The 14705-nt window shown below is 41.4% G+C and overlaps 1 protein-coding gene across 3 annotated transcripts in view; it reads right to left on the reverse strand.

Moving 5' to 3' along the window:
- LOC136876276 (uncharacterized protein CG5098) overlaps nucleotides 1–14705 on the reverse strand; it is a 577938-nt gene that overhangs the window by 218051 nt on the left and 345182 nt on the right. The window contains exons 1-2 of one of the 3 annotated variants that reach the window (XM_067150087.2): nucleotides 1900–2081; nucleotides 1654–1797 (exon numbers count right to left, since the gene is read on the reverse strand). The exons of 1 other annotated variant lie outside the window; for it this stretch is intronic. In XM_067150087.2, coding sequence (XP_067006188.2) covers nucleotides 1654–1797; nucleotides 1900–1927 — 172 coding nt within the window. In that variant the 5' untranslated portion in view covers nucleotides 1928–2081. Of the gene's footprint in view, nucleotides 1–1653; nucleotides 1798–1899; nucleotides 2082–2265; nucleotides 2333–14705 lie in introns of those variants that run through there. One more of the 3 variants, XM_067150091.2, reaches the window with a different exon arrangement.

Here is a 14705-nt window from a genome sequence, read left to right on the forward strand (position 1 = left end):
AGTCACATCACTGGCTGCTGGTGATGTTATGCTTAAAGTACACAATCCTGCATTGTCAGATGCACTCACATACAGGTCACCTGTCTGCGTTCATTCATTATTCGACAGGAATAAGGCTGACAGGATTGTAGTTATACGCCATTAACACAAGCACAGGTCACTACGACATTCATGTGTAAACACTGAATTTTTAAAAATCATTTTATAATTTCAGGTGCAGAAATTTTTTTCTGAATAAATTATATACAAATTCATTTACTGATATTTGCTAACTTCAGTTCAGAAGTAATGTGATGTTCTACATCAACATACCAGTATGTAAACTTGTGTTTTATGACATGTGTCCTGAATGTCTCTAGTATAATCCCATTATGCCATATGTTTAGTCCATACAGACCTTGTCTCATACCTGAATACCCATAAATATTTATTTCCCTTACATAAGCTCAGGCAATATTAACAGCCAAAACCAGTTCACTTTAATGAATGCATAGGTTTAAAATATTTTCGAAAAAAAGAAAGAAGGGGGTTAGAAAGGATTTAGCCTCTCATTCATGTCAGCCAGATGTGCACTTTAAAATCAACCCAATTACTGTCCGCACACTTTATCTTGATGCATTTGTGTACGGGGTGAGGAGTAAGGAGGGAGCTGTCCCGGTATCGATAGTGCTGCCTGGTGCTGCCAACTGAATGAAAATGAAATCTGAATTGAATCGAGAAGATGATCGATCGATATGAAATTCTAAACCGTTATCATCTTAAAGCCAACAACTATGTCACATACACATTATATAACATTATACAACATATCTCTCGATGCGAATCTTGTTCCTAGCATGAATTCTATACTTTGACTTTGATGTGTAAACAACAACAGTACCAGTACGTAAAGTTTACGCCAGATGTCGCACAACGATGCTTAAGCGATTCATAGTTTGTGTTTCAGAGGTTGCCAGTATGAATCTCGAAGATCGCCGAGGTCGACCGATTCAGCACTAGGATGTAAATGCACCAAGATAAAGTGTGCGGATAGTACTTGCACAAAAATGCATCCTGCATCCACAGGACTCAATCAGTCAAATAAAGAGGATCTCATAAGAAATAATGGCATAAACTGTCAGTAAGAATAAACCAAAATGTGAATGTGCTTATCAAGAAAAAGCAAGATCTCATCAATGCCCACATATTATCAATAAAGGCCACATCATAGGAAGTACAGAGCACACAACAGAAAATATCAGAGCATTATCAAACAACTGGTAAAAACTTTTTTAATTTAGGGGGAATATGTCAACAAATTACAAAACATACACTGCACATCCAAACTGCACAGAGAAATCAGCCTTAGACAATTAGAAAACTTTGATGTTTTCTAGTAATGAAAGAAGAGTTGAACAACTATTGATGAATGCAAAAGGAAGTAGTACATCACACCCAGTATAGCCTATACTTGAATGGAGATGTTCCAAGACAGAAAAAAGAACAACAGAACACAACAACCAAAAGTAAAAGCTCACTAACTAAAGAGGTTATTTAATATCTGAGAATGATTAAGAGATGTGTTAATATAATTAGTACACTATGACTCATTCAAATTAGTAATTCATGTTGTAAATTAACATTTATACGAAGACAGAAGGGTCATTATCCCACCTTGATTTAAAGGGTAATATCCATAGTTGGTATCATACTGATGCTGCTGATCAAACTGGGCTGGACCAGGTTGTGGGGGAGGTCTAGAATAAAGGGAAGGCTCCAAAGAATGATAACTACTCTCTGAAGGGTCACCACCACTACCTAAAAAGTGAGAAAAAAATTAATGAATATAAGGAGTATGCAGGATGTTTACAATGGACTTAACGTAGAAAGTGAGATTTAATAAATACGACATAACCTCACATTTCATTGTGTGTTTATTGGCCTTCATAAATAATTAAGGTCATGCAAGAGATCATTAAAAGAACCATGTGTAAACCATATTATAAAATGCTACACATCACGAAAGCACGCACGTCGAGATACTACAAGCATTAAATCACGTAATATCCTCCATCACAAGTCTCGCAGTAATCCCGGACAACCGGCATGGACACACGACAAGCATCCGCGTATGGAATCACCGAAATGGAATCCTTTCTTTCTTTGCACAAGATCGATGAGGTCGCTATTGCCGTGTAGAGAAGTACACATGTAATAGTCACGTCAATATCAACAAATAAATGTTCCACAAACTGTGATAATGATATTATTATTAATATAACCTACCGAACTTAAATATCCTCAGACAAAACTGCGAACTTCTGTTTCAAGGATTTCCTTTCCAAAACTTCCCAAATCATAAACGCAGTCTTATAACAAAGATGGCGGCTTTATTTTCTGGTCGCCATCTATTGTTGACAATATGCACTTTCACCCTAAAAATGTCGGGATGATTCCTACTGGCATCTTGTAACCAACATCGGTACTTCGTACATTAAATAATAACAATTCCTTTTTAATTGCATAATGCATTTAAATATTTTAAAATACAAATATAGGACCAATACATACCGAAACTGAGAAGAGAGCGTACAGAATTAGGAAGCACAGGTTTCATAATTGTCACGTAATAATATTACGCGTAATTACAGGTTGAGCAAATAAGGTACGCGTTTGATTATCTTATTTACTGTGGAAATGTTTGGTGATGGCCGGTGGTAGCGTTGCTGTATACTGACTGGTGGTACACGAAGGTCCGGGAGTGAACCCAGGGACGGGGTAGCAGCGCAAGGTAGTGTATCAGTCGATCCCCGTGCAAGAACTTAACTTAATGGAAACTTGAATAACACCTCTCGTACGTGAACGTGGTGTTCTTTTTGAAGCAAGAAGAACAGTCTCACATAATGTTCGCAATTTCTTTTACAAAGTAAACATGAATGGGATTGATGTATATTATGCATATGCGAAACCATCTTAATAGATCAAATCATCATCATACCGTAAATACGGGACTTCCTTTTTTTTTTCGCTGCGTCGCAATTAAATCAGTATTGTGACGTGTACTAGCATAGGATACCGCTCATTCACAACCAACAATGACGCATTGGATGCATTAATAAGCAACATATTTTGGAGATGAAAAAACTGTTATATGTTTTATCATTTTTTCACTAGAGAATGGCGGAAATGGAAAATTTGAAAGAAAACTTCCCCATAGTAGATAGTACGCCAATATTTATTCTATATAGGTACTGTATTTTATATTATTAATAAAAATTCCCTTTATGTCGAGAAAGTTCTGATAAGCATCGGGGTCTGACATTTTAAAAATTAGAAAGGCGAAAGAGTCCACGAAAACCACAAAAGAATAACAATTCTCAATGTTCAGTTAACATTTAAAATTTGGATACATTCTGTTGTCATCAGACATAATGCTAAATGTAATCACTGCAGAAGAATGTTTAGGAATTGTATTTTCTTCTTCTTCTTCTGCTTACCCTCCAGGGTCGGTTTTTCCCTCGGACTCAGCGAGGGATCCCACCTCTACCGCCTCAAGGGCAGTGTCCTGGAGCTTCAGACTTTGGGTCGGGGGATACAACTGGGGAGGATGACCAGTACCTCGCCCAGGTGGCCTCACCTGCTATGCTGAACAGGGGCCGTGCGGGGGGATGGGAAGATTGGAAGGGATAGACAAGGAAGCGGCCGTGGCCTTAAGTATAGGTACCATCCCGGCATTTGCCTGGAGGAGAAGTGGGAAACCACGAAAAAACACTTCCAGGATGGCTGAGGTGGGAATTGAACCCTCCTCTACTCAGTTGACCTCCCGAGGCTGAGTGGACCCCGTTCCATCCCTCGTACCACTTTTCAAATTTCGTGGCAGAGCCGGGAATCGAACCCGGGCCTCCGGGAGTGGCAGCTAATCACACTAACCACTACACCGCAGAGGCGGACATTGTATTTTCTGAGCACCTGTAAGCCTACTGATCTCTTTCGGGGATGTGATAGAGGCAGAGATGCCTTACGAATAGGAATATACATTACGCTGTAAATATTTGGATTTATTTTCGAAACCGTAACTATAGATCACTAGAAGGAATAAATAGGCCTCTACATAAGTACAAGCTCCACCATTTATTGCAAATATGTTTGGCTTTCTAGCTGAGGTGTTTATATTTGTAACCGTCGACTGCAACTACATAATAATGATCTGTATCTTATGTACCGTCCGCCTCTGTGGTGTAGTGATTAGCTGCCACCCCCGGAGGCCCGGGTTCGATTTCCGGCTCTGCCACGAAATTTGAAAAGTGGTACGAGGGCTGGAACGGGGTCCACTCAGCCTCGGGAGGTCAACTGAGTAGAGGTGGGTTCGATTCCCACCTCAGCCATCCTGGAAGTGGTTTTCCGTGGTTTCCCACTTCTCCTCCAGGCGAATGCCGGGATGGTACCTAACTTAAGGCCACGGCCGCTTCCTTCCCTCTTCCTTGTCTATCCCTTCCAATCTTCCCATCCCTCTACAAGGCCCCTGTTCAGCATAGCAGGTGAGGCCGCCTGGGCGAGGTACTGGTCATACTCCCCAGTTGTATCCCCGACCAAGAGTCTGAAGCTCCAGGACACTGCCCTTGAGGCGGTAGAGGTGGGATCCCTCGCTAAGCCCGAGGGAAAAACCGAACCTGGAGGATAAACAGATGATGATGATGATGATCTTATGTACCTCCCTTTGTTATCAGAACTAATGGACCTTTGTAAAATCCAAGTTACACACTAATCAGATATCCACTCCCGAGAATATCATGTGCTCGATGTATTTATAACTCTATTTTGACATCAACCCTATAAAATAATAACAATAACAATGTTATAGGCTTTTAAGTCCCGCTAACTATTTCTTACGGTTTTCGGAGACGCCGATGTGCAGGAACTGCCCCACAGGAGTCATTTTATGTGCCAGTAGATGTACCTACACGAGGCTGGCGTATTTGAGCACCTTCAAATGCCACCGGGCTGAGCCAGGGTCGAACCTACCAAGTTGGACTCAGAAGGCCACCGCTCTACCGACAGAGCTACTCAGTACAGTCTTATAAATGAGGAGGGAACAATACTCTGTAGCGAATTCTAGTTCCGAATTATAGAAAAAGAATCCATGACAAGTTAACCAGGGTCTGCTTTCTTAACATGGTTATTTTGTAAGGAAAATAATCTATCAGCAAAAAATGTATAGAAATGACTTTATTCTTATAAGGTACTCGTATATGACGGGAAAAATAAAATTAGATTGGAAATTACACTTTCTGACACAAAAAGCAATCGAGCGAATTTTTTTCCAGTCTGCTAGTAGGCCTACGAATGAAAGGAGCACATTATCACCGAGATTTTTTTATTTAAATGTTATTCCTATTAAGTTTATGCCGCGACAGCGCAAAGGCGTTTTATGGCGACTATGGTATACCACAGAGGTAGGAATGAGAAGGAGGCTACCATGACCTTAATTAAGTTACTGGGTGTGAAAATGGGAAACCACAAGTGCCGACAATGGAATTCGAACACACCATCTCCCAATCCGAACCGCGCAGCCAACTCGCTCGGTTATAGGTTTATCTACAGGTTGTAGGTTTATCTACACCTTGATAATAAAAGGGTTCACTTTTATACATTTTAAATTACTGTACCGACGAAGTGGCTGTGCGGTCTGGGTCACGTAGCTATCAACTTGCATTCGGGAGACAGTGAGTTTGAATCACACTGTCAGGAGCCCTGAAGATGGTTTTCCGTCTTTTCCAAATTTCACACCAGGAAAATGCTGGGGCTCTACGTTAATTAAGGCCAAGGCCGCTTCCTTCGCACTCCTAGCCCTTCCCTACCCCATCGTCGCATAAGACTTATCTGTGTCGGTGCAACGTAAAGCAGACTGTAAAAAAAAAAAAAACTGTAGTTTAAATTTTACGGTAGCATTTGCTCTACTTTTCTACATACCAAACCCCATGGCCCAACAGCCCCGGAGGACCATGGCCTACCAACCGACCGCTGCTCAGCCCGAAGGCCTGCAGATTACGAGGTGTCATGTGGTCGGCACGACGAATCCTGCCGACCATTACTCTTGGCTTTCTAAACCGGGGCCACTATATCACCGTCAAATAGCTCCTCAACTGTAATCACGTAGGCTGAGTGGATCTCGACTTTCCTGACATACAAGAACTAAATAAGGTCATTTGCAAAGCGGAAATTGAATAAAGACGGAAGATCATAGCACGGGACCAGCTCTACAAATTTTACGCTGATTCTTCCATGCAAGGGTTCGCTCAATGTCACGAAGTGTAAACAGAGAACGGAGACGAATGCATGTTTTAAATATAGTTACTTTGTGTGGTGGTGATGGTGGAGACTGTTTTAACTCTTTTAGACCCAAGGGTACAAGTTTCACCCCCTAAAAAGTATGAGTTCTATACTTTCTCATGCTGGAAAACCATGACAAATGACAGGAAGAATGTCAAAGGGAAAATTAACACACGTTTACACAAATTTACAACAATACACACTGGTATGATCTGGGTCATAAGGTTTTCTCAGTTCAATTGCCGTTATCACAGGTTAATCTTAATTGTAATTGCACAGCATTTTAACAATTAAATGCACCTTAAATTAATTATTATCAAGCCCTTCAGTTGTAAGGGAGACGCACAACTTTGCTTCACTTCATGGGATTTTCTAAACCACCTTTTTTAATGCTCAAATATATGTCCAACTATACCGTATTTTAACAGTTTAATGACATACTGTATACTCAACTTTTATTTCACGAAAATTTCTTAAGCCGATTTATCCCTTGACAGGAACTCATCAGCATTTCACAATTAACAGGTACCACAAACTTGGGATCGAAAGTCGGACACTACCACTGATACACCAGGCTATTGGAAAATTAGCCAGAGGGAACAGAGAGAGCAAAGCTGCAGCTCCTCCGCGATTATAGAAACATTAGGCCACCTTCTGGTCATAATCGTTAAGGCATCAAGTCTATATGGTCCGACACCGTGGTTAGTCGGTTCGAGACCCGTTAGTGGAAAAAATATAAATTCACAATCACAACGTTGGTCGGAGGATAGAAGAGGTGGGGGTATAAAATTGTTGATCACTAGACTGAGTGCCAAAAGCCTGGATTCAATTCCAAACCTTTTCGCAGTGTTCATATGGAGTGGGCGTCATATGTCGTTGCTGATGCTGATTCGTCCGTCGGATGGGGACGTAAAGTATTGAGCAGACTCCTTGGTGTTTTTGGACAGGAGTAGGCTATGTGCCGTCACCTGGATTTACTCTCTCCCGACTTCATTATCGTCAGTCCACACACACACACACACACACACACACAATCGCGCAGTTCGCCCATGGGAGTCATAATAGAAATACCTGCACCAGGCGATTCGAACATGTCCTCGGACACTAACATACATTAATTGTGACAGTAATTCTTCTGAAGTGCCGCCATCTAAGTAACCTGCCTACCAATTTCTATATTTAGATTTTGCTGCTATCTAGCAAGAAAAGCGAAATTCTACTGGGACGGATACTATGGTTGAGTTCATTTATTTTTGTCGAGTGACAATGAGTTCTTTAATTTGCCAACAACAATGACATGGAGTGCCAAAATTGTTGCCAGTCCTTAAAAAATCGACTACCTCAGCCGTGATCGAACCCATGGACTTGGGGTCATGAATCGGACACTACCGCAGATCCAGCGAGGCAATTAATTGAAACAAAAACCAGTTGAAACAGAGAGAGCAAAGCGTACACAAACGTGTGTTATAGTTTTGAACTGTCTAGTGGAAATACACAGCCAGAAGGAAATATGTTCCTAACCTACACATAGTATACGTGTGGGCAGGGTCTGAAGGAGTGAGCTTCTCAAATCGATATAGAAGGACAGTATCAGCTGAAGAAAGGGAAAGGCCATGAAAACGAGGAAAATTAAAGTCTTCCTAGACCCTGCAAACTAACGCAGTCAAGGCCGGAAGAGAGCAAGAGTCGACGAAAGAAGGTCGGATAGAAAAGAAGACAGATAGGAGTCTCGCACAAGTCGAATTAATGTCAGACTAGGCTGGGATCACGTGGTCGCCACTTTACGCTCACAAGTTACGAATCCGTGAGAGGTAGCCTACTTCTCTCAGGTACGATCTTATAATGGTTTTCAAGTTTATTACTTTACTTAAGTGCTTTTCAATTTAAAAAAAAAAAAGAATGGAGGAGCCTCTTCTTCTCCGCACTGAAGCTTTTATCTGCTGCTGTCGTACTGATCGGAATTGTCAGAGAGAGAGAGAGAGAGAGAGAGAGAGAGAGAGAGACGACAAAACAAGCTAACGAAGTCAATCATGACGTTTCCCAGTATCCAGTTTGAACACTTTTTGGGCTTCATCGTCTTCAATAACATTTTCTTCTGAATAAAAGTATAGTGATCATAAAATATGTTGATTTCATTTTCTTAAAGCCCACGTATTTAGGCCAGTAGTATCCCAGATTCTCCTGACATCACACTCTCCATACACTAGACTATGTCATAATTGCAAATCAAAACGTCAATAACTATAGAAAATAATGTCCTGAATATCCGTTTTGGAATATGAAAAAAATATATAATTTTATTCTTATACCATCGTCATTACTTCAGTTGAAACTGAGAACTAGTATTTTCTCGAATTGAATTAAGTCTTTTGAGCAATCTACAGGCTATGAAGAGAATTTAGCCTACTGGCATATCGTCAAAGCTGTGGTATTGGTTTGTTTGTTTGTTTGTTTGTTTGTTTGTTTGTTTTTTGTTTGTTTTTTGTTTGTTGGCCAATAAAATCCAAAAGCTCTTAAGTTACAATTGTAGTCAGCTACTCTTACGTGCAGACATGAAACAAGCAGGTACAGCTGTTAATTTTGTACATCGCAACATTAATCCTCTATATACCACTAATCAGAGAAAAAATGAAAGCGATCCAACACTTCGAAAAATGATGGTATCGGTCAAAGAAAGACAAGGGCCACGAAGGGCGTGAAAATGAAAAACTCCCTACCCCTCGGAAACCTAATAGCGTCGGGATCGGACCGACTAAGAGGCGGGATTACCCCTTGAAGGATCATCACGTCTTGCAACGCTTACGGTTTGAAATTGCGGGTTGCAAACTTCCCTGCTCAATAAAATACGTAATGGCGTAGCGGTTTAGGAACAGATAAATCATGTCCACAATATACAGTATAAAAAGTAAATTCATTCAATATGCTGATAATAGTGATACAGATTGATATAAAAAATTGCACACTATTAAACCAACACAGGGAAATTGTTGCTTAAAGAATGCAAGGTCTATATGGTTATATAAAAGATTGTGGTGAATAACTCGCTCATCGACGCTCAGCCCAAACCGCTGTATCTAGAAATGTCATATTTGGGCGCTGTACTTCTTTATTCCGTATGCAAAGCATAACAAATTTTTTCTGAAAATATGAGCCATGAAGGGATATTTTTTAAATAATACCCCTATCTCAGGAAGCATAAAAGTTGGAAATGTAATATTCGATAGGTGACCTCTTCCGAAAAGAGAAGAAAAAAAAAACTTGCGGTTCAATGTTTTTCGAAATTCAACCGTTATTGACGTTGGCTTGGAATTTAGAGTGAATTCCTTGTGTTAAAACAGAGATAATGAACATATATTATCAAACAAACAAATACACTACGTAGAAGAAGCCGCGGTGGGTTGTAAGTTCAATAATAAAATGCGGAACTGCATAAACAGCATTATGGTTTTTTCTCATCGTCATGAAAAGTAATCAGTCTAGGACTGGTCAGTTGCCATGAAATTCAGTCCTTCGCAGTCACTTTCACTGCGGCATAGCTGTCCGCTGTCATTCACTGTTTGCTTGATGAAGCTGTAAGCGGTCGTCCACATGATGTACTTTCTTTAATGAAACCTTCTACTACAGTACTTTCCGTATATATTCTGAATGGCGCGCCGTATGTTCCCACCAGGACACATTTCGCTTAGGTAAGAGAAGTACTAAAATTCTCCTCTGGTTTACTATCTCAAGAACGTTGGAAATGGATATATTACCCTTCCACGAGATGTTCTTCATCCAGCGGAAGGACCACACATCAAATTCTTCCAGGCGGTCTATTTTTCTCTTGTGTAGTCTAGGTTTCAGAGGCATACAAGGTAAACGATCCACACAAATGTGTGTAAAAATTTGTGTGTGAAGACTCAATTTACTTGTGTAACGTACGTTTTTGCATACATGCAGCCTTGACTTGCGCACTGCGGTCTGAACTTGTGTAGCGCACTTACTATCATCAGACTAGGGTAAGTTGTTCTATGTTCTAGCCAGTTTCAGAGATGTAGGGCTTGGTCTTTGAAGCAGTGATCTTCATACCATATCTCTCCACTGTTTGGAGCGAGGTTGGACTTCCTGCATGAGCTGACTGGTCATTACCAAATTGTATTACCTTGATCATCTTTCCATTCTTACAGCCATCTTTGCATCTGCAAATGCTTCTGCCATCATAAATTCTCCAAAAGGATTGAAGAGAACTGACGAGAAAGCAAATCCTTCTCTTACATCTTTTCCTCTGAGTATCGTATTAGTTTTAACCTCTTCGAGGGGCAAAACTGCAAACTGTCCTCGGAAGACATCTCAGACGAGTGAGATGATATGTTCTTCTATTTCGATATTGTAAAGTAGTGGAAATAACTTGTTCCACGATAATGTATCAAATGCTTCTTTAATAATCAATTAAGCAGATGTAAAAACCTCACGTTCAACTCTAATGTTTCCAAGGCATCAAAATTAAGAAAACCGAAGCCAAAATACTATATATGGGTTGGTGGGGTATTAAATGAAAAAATCAACTGTTAAGTCGCACTGTCCACCGTAGCATAACGGTTAGTATTATTAGCTGGCGTCCTCGGGGTCTGGGTTCGATTCCCGGTACTGCCAGAAATCTGCCAGGAGGTCTGGTATGTGGTTGAAATGGTACATACAGCTCACCTCCATTAGGGGTGTGCCTGAAAAGACCTGCACTACCTCGGGATGAGGACACAGGTTTACTTTTACTAACGTCGCACTAATACATCGAAGGTTTCCGGGGATGCAAGGATGGGAAGGAGCTAGGATTGAGAACATAGCGTCCGTTAATTTCATTAAACCACAGGCCAAGCATTTGTCCAGCTAACAGCGACTGGTTCTTGTGTGTTAATGTCAAGTCTATGCAAGACATAGTGTTAAAATTTTACACTATGTCCTAACCTCTTACTACGAAAACACTAAGACAGTATTTATGAAAAGTTCCTACATCGTTCAAACTGCAAGTTTCTATGAATGATGCAATACACCATGGTCCTCTATTCACTGTTAGGAAAATATTCTCTTCATACTGGTTATTAAGAAAGCAAACCCATCTCCGTACAGGTCATGAAATCTCTTGGAGAAGTGGAAAATACAGGTTTCCGCTACCCTCACCCTGGGCACTATGTGCGATAGAGTAGTTAGCTTGACTGAGCAAGTGGCCGTGCGGTTAACGTCGCGCAGCTGTGAGCTTACATTCGGGAGATTGTGGGTTCGAACCCCACTGTCGATAGCCCTGAAGAAGGTTTTCCGTGGTTTCCCGTTTTCACACCAGGCAAATTCTGGGACTGCTTCTTAATTAAGGCCACCATCGCTTCTTTCCCACTCCTAGCCCTTTTCCAACCCATCGTAACCATAAGACCTATCTATGTCGCTGCGACGTAAAGCAAATTGTAAAAAAATAAAAAGAAAAGAGTAGTTAGCTCTATGTCTGTCCATCTTCCCCCACCAGGAATTAACCTAGTACTCATTTTTGGTGTAGGTTTAGTGAACCTCACGGCTACCTGCCTCTCGAGAAGCGGAAATTTCGTTTCGAAATGTTTTGACTTCCTCTCTATGACCATTGTAGGTAAATTGCTGCATTAACCTTTCGCACTCCAATAATTTAGCAACTTCAGTGCTGCTCCATAGCTGAATGGACAGAATACTGGCCTTCGGCTCAGGATCCCGGGTTCCATTCACGGCCGGGCTGGGGATTTTAACTTTGTATGGTTAATTCATCTAGCCTGCGGACTGGGTGTTTGTGTTCGTCTTAATACACATCTCCTGTGTGCGGCTAAAAAACACATCTCTTCCTCTACATACAACACTATCAACCACCACAGACACATGCAATCGTGAATACACCACTCCCATATGTAGATTGGCGTAAGGAAGGGCATCCTGCAGTAAAACGGAACCAAATCCATATGATGTGCAGATCAAAATAAATTGAGAAGGAAGCAGAGGGCAGGATAAGAAGAAGAAGAAGAAGACCGGCAGCCCACTCCAGATACTTTCTGCACCTTCCTAAGCAATAAAATCACTGAAAATGAAACTCTCACAGTTTAATAAAATGTAATGACACTCTTCAAAATGTGTTCTCCAATGCTTTACAAGAGTTCATTGAACTGCATTTCACTAGCCGTCCATAGTTTTTAGAAAATATCTGTACTATTTAATTTTATTAATATCAATAATATATTCATTAAGCCTTCGAGCTCAACTTTCAGGTTCACTAGAAAACTAAGTACCTACACTTCTTCCGCGTGAACGGTCTGATATATAACCTCACTTCCACTGTCGCTGTTATTAGATTACATTTCTGATTGCAATGTAGAGTCCCTCCATATCACCTCCTCCTTTGCGAACCATGTGACCTTCCTGCGATGAAGAAGAGGCTTGCGCGTCTCAGTGAAGCAGATAGCCGAACCGTAGGCGCAACCATAGCGGATGGGTATCCGTCGAGAGACCAGCTTAACGAATTGTTCATCTAAAGTGGGGTAGCAGCCTTTCGGAGGGTGCAAGGGCGACAGTCTTGGTGATTAACTGATATGGCATTATAATACTATTCAACATGAATTAGTTGTGCAACACGGCTGAAAGCAACGGCAAACTACAACCGTTGCTAACTTCCGAGAACATGCAGTTCTCTCTGTGCGTGAATGCATGATATACTGATGATGCCTTCCTCCTGGATAAAATATTCCGGAGGTAAAATTTCCTCATTCAGACCTCCGGGTGGGGAATACACAGGAGGGAGCGATAATCAGGAAGATCAATAATGACATTCTGCGAGTCGGAGCGTGGAATGTTAGAAGTTTGAATCGTTATACTGTAGTAGATGAGAGAATCTGCAAAGGGAAATGGATAGACTAAAATTAGATGTAGTTGGTATAAGTGAAGTATTTTGGCAGGAACAACATAAAATCAAATATGGGAAATGCAGGATTTGGTTTAATAATGAACAAGTAGTCCGCCTCCGTGGTGTAGTGGTTAGTGTGATTAGCTGCCACCCCCGGAGGCCCGGATTCGATACACGGCTCTGCCTCGAAATTTGAAAAGTGGTGCGAGGGCTGGAACGAGGTCCACTCAGCCTCTGGAGGTCAACTGAGTAGAGGTGGGTTCGATTCCCACCTGAGCCATCCTGGAAGTAGGCTAGTTTTCCGTGGTTTCCCACTTCTCCTCCAGGCAAATGCCGGGATGGTACTTAACTTAAGGCCACGGCCGCTTCCTTCCCTCTTCCTTGTCTATCCCTTCCAATCTTCCCATGCCCCCGCAAGGCCCCTGTTCAGCATAGCAGGTGAGACCGCCTAGGCGAGATACTGGTCATCCTCCCCAGTTGTATCCCCCAACCCAAAATCTGAAGCTCCAGGACACTGCCCTTGAGGCGGTAGAGGTGGGATCCCTCGCTGAGTCCGAGGAAAAAACCGACCCTGGAGGGTAAACAGATAAAGAAGAAGAATAAGAAGAATGAATGAATGTTGAATGAATGAATGAATGAATGAATGAATGAATGAATGAATGAATGAATGAATGAATGAATGAATGAATGAATGAATGAATGAATGAATGAATGAATGAATGAATGAATGCGAAGTGCGAAGGATTCTTTCAAGGAATATGTTGCACAAGCACGAAACGAAAAGGCTGAAGGAAACAGAAAAGATGAAGAGTGGACACTAGTGAAGAATGAGATCAGTAGAGCTGCTGAAGAACGATCAAGGAGAAAGGTAAGATCAAGTAAGAATGAGGGGCAGCAGGTAAGCAACTACGACCAGCACAGTGAACGAATTATTGTTGTCAAGATAGACACCACAATAGTGCAGGCCTATATGCCTACGGTACTAGTATACTCCCATCCCCTATTTCCGGATCGCCTAAAAATGGTAAATCCCTACTCGTTCGGCAGATGATGAAGAAATCGAAAGAATATATAAAGAGACAGAAGAGGTAATACAATATGCAAAAGGAGACGAGAATCTAATTGTGATGAGAGACTTGAATGCAGTTGTAGACCAAGGAAGACAAGGTAATGCCTCAGGAGAATAACTGGAATGGGACGAAGGACTGAACGAGGAAGCCGGCTAGTTCAATTAATTCTGCACTGATCACAATTTAGTCGTTGGTAATACTTAGTTCAAATACCACAAACGACGGCTGTATACGTGGACGAGACCAGGAGACACAGGAAGGTATCAAATAGGCTTAATTATAATTAGGCAGAGGTTCAGAAACCAGGTGACGTTCGCAAAACATTCCCAGGAGCAAACGTGGACTCTGACCACAACTGAGGTTCATGAAATGTCATCTGAAGTTGAAGTAATTGAAGACAGGGAGGAAAGGAAGAAGATGGGATCTAGATAAGTTGGAAGAAA

Source organism: Anabrus simplex, chromosome 6 (assembly GCF_040414725.1).
Source record: "Anabrus simplex isolate iqAnaSimp1 chromosome 6, ASM4041472v1, whole genome shotgun sequence".
NCBI lineage: Eukaryota > Metazoa > Arthropoda > Insecta > Orthoptera > Tettigoniidae > Anabrus > Anabrus simplex.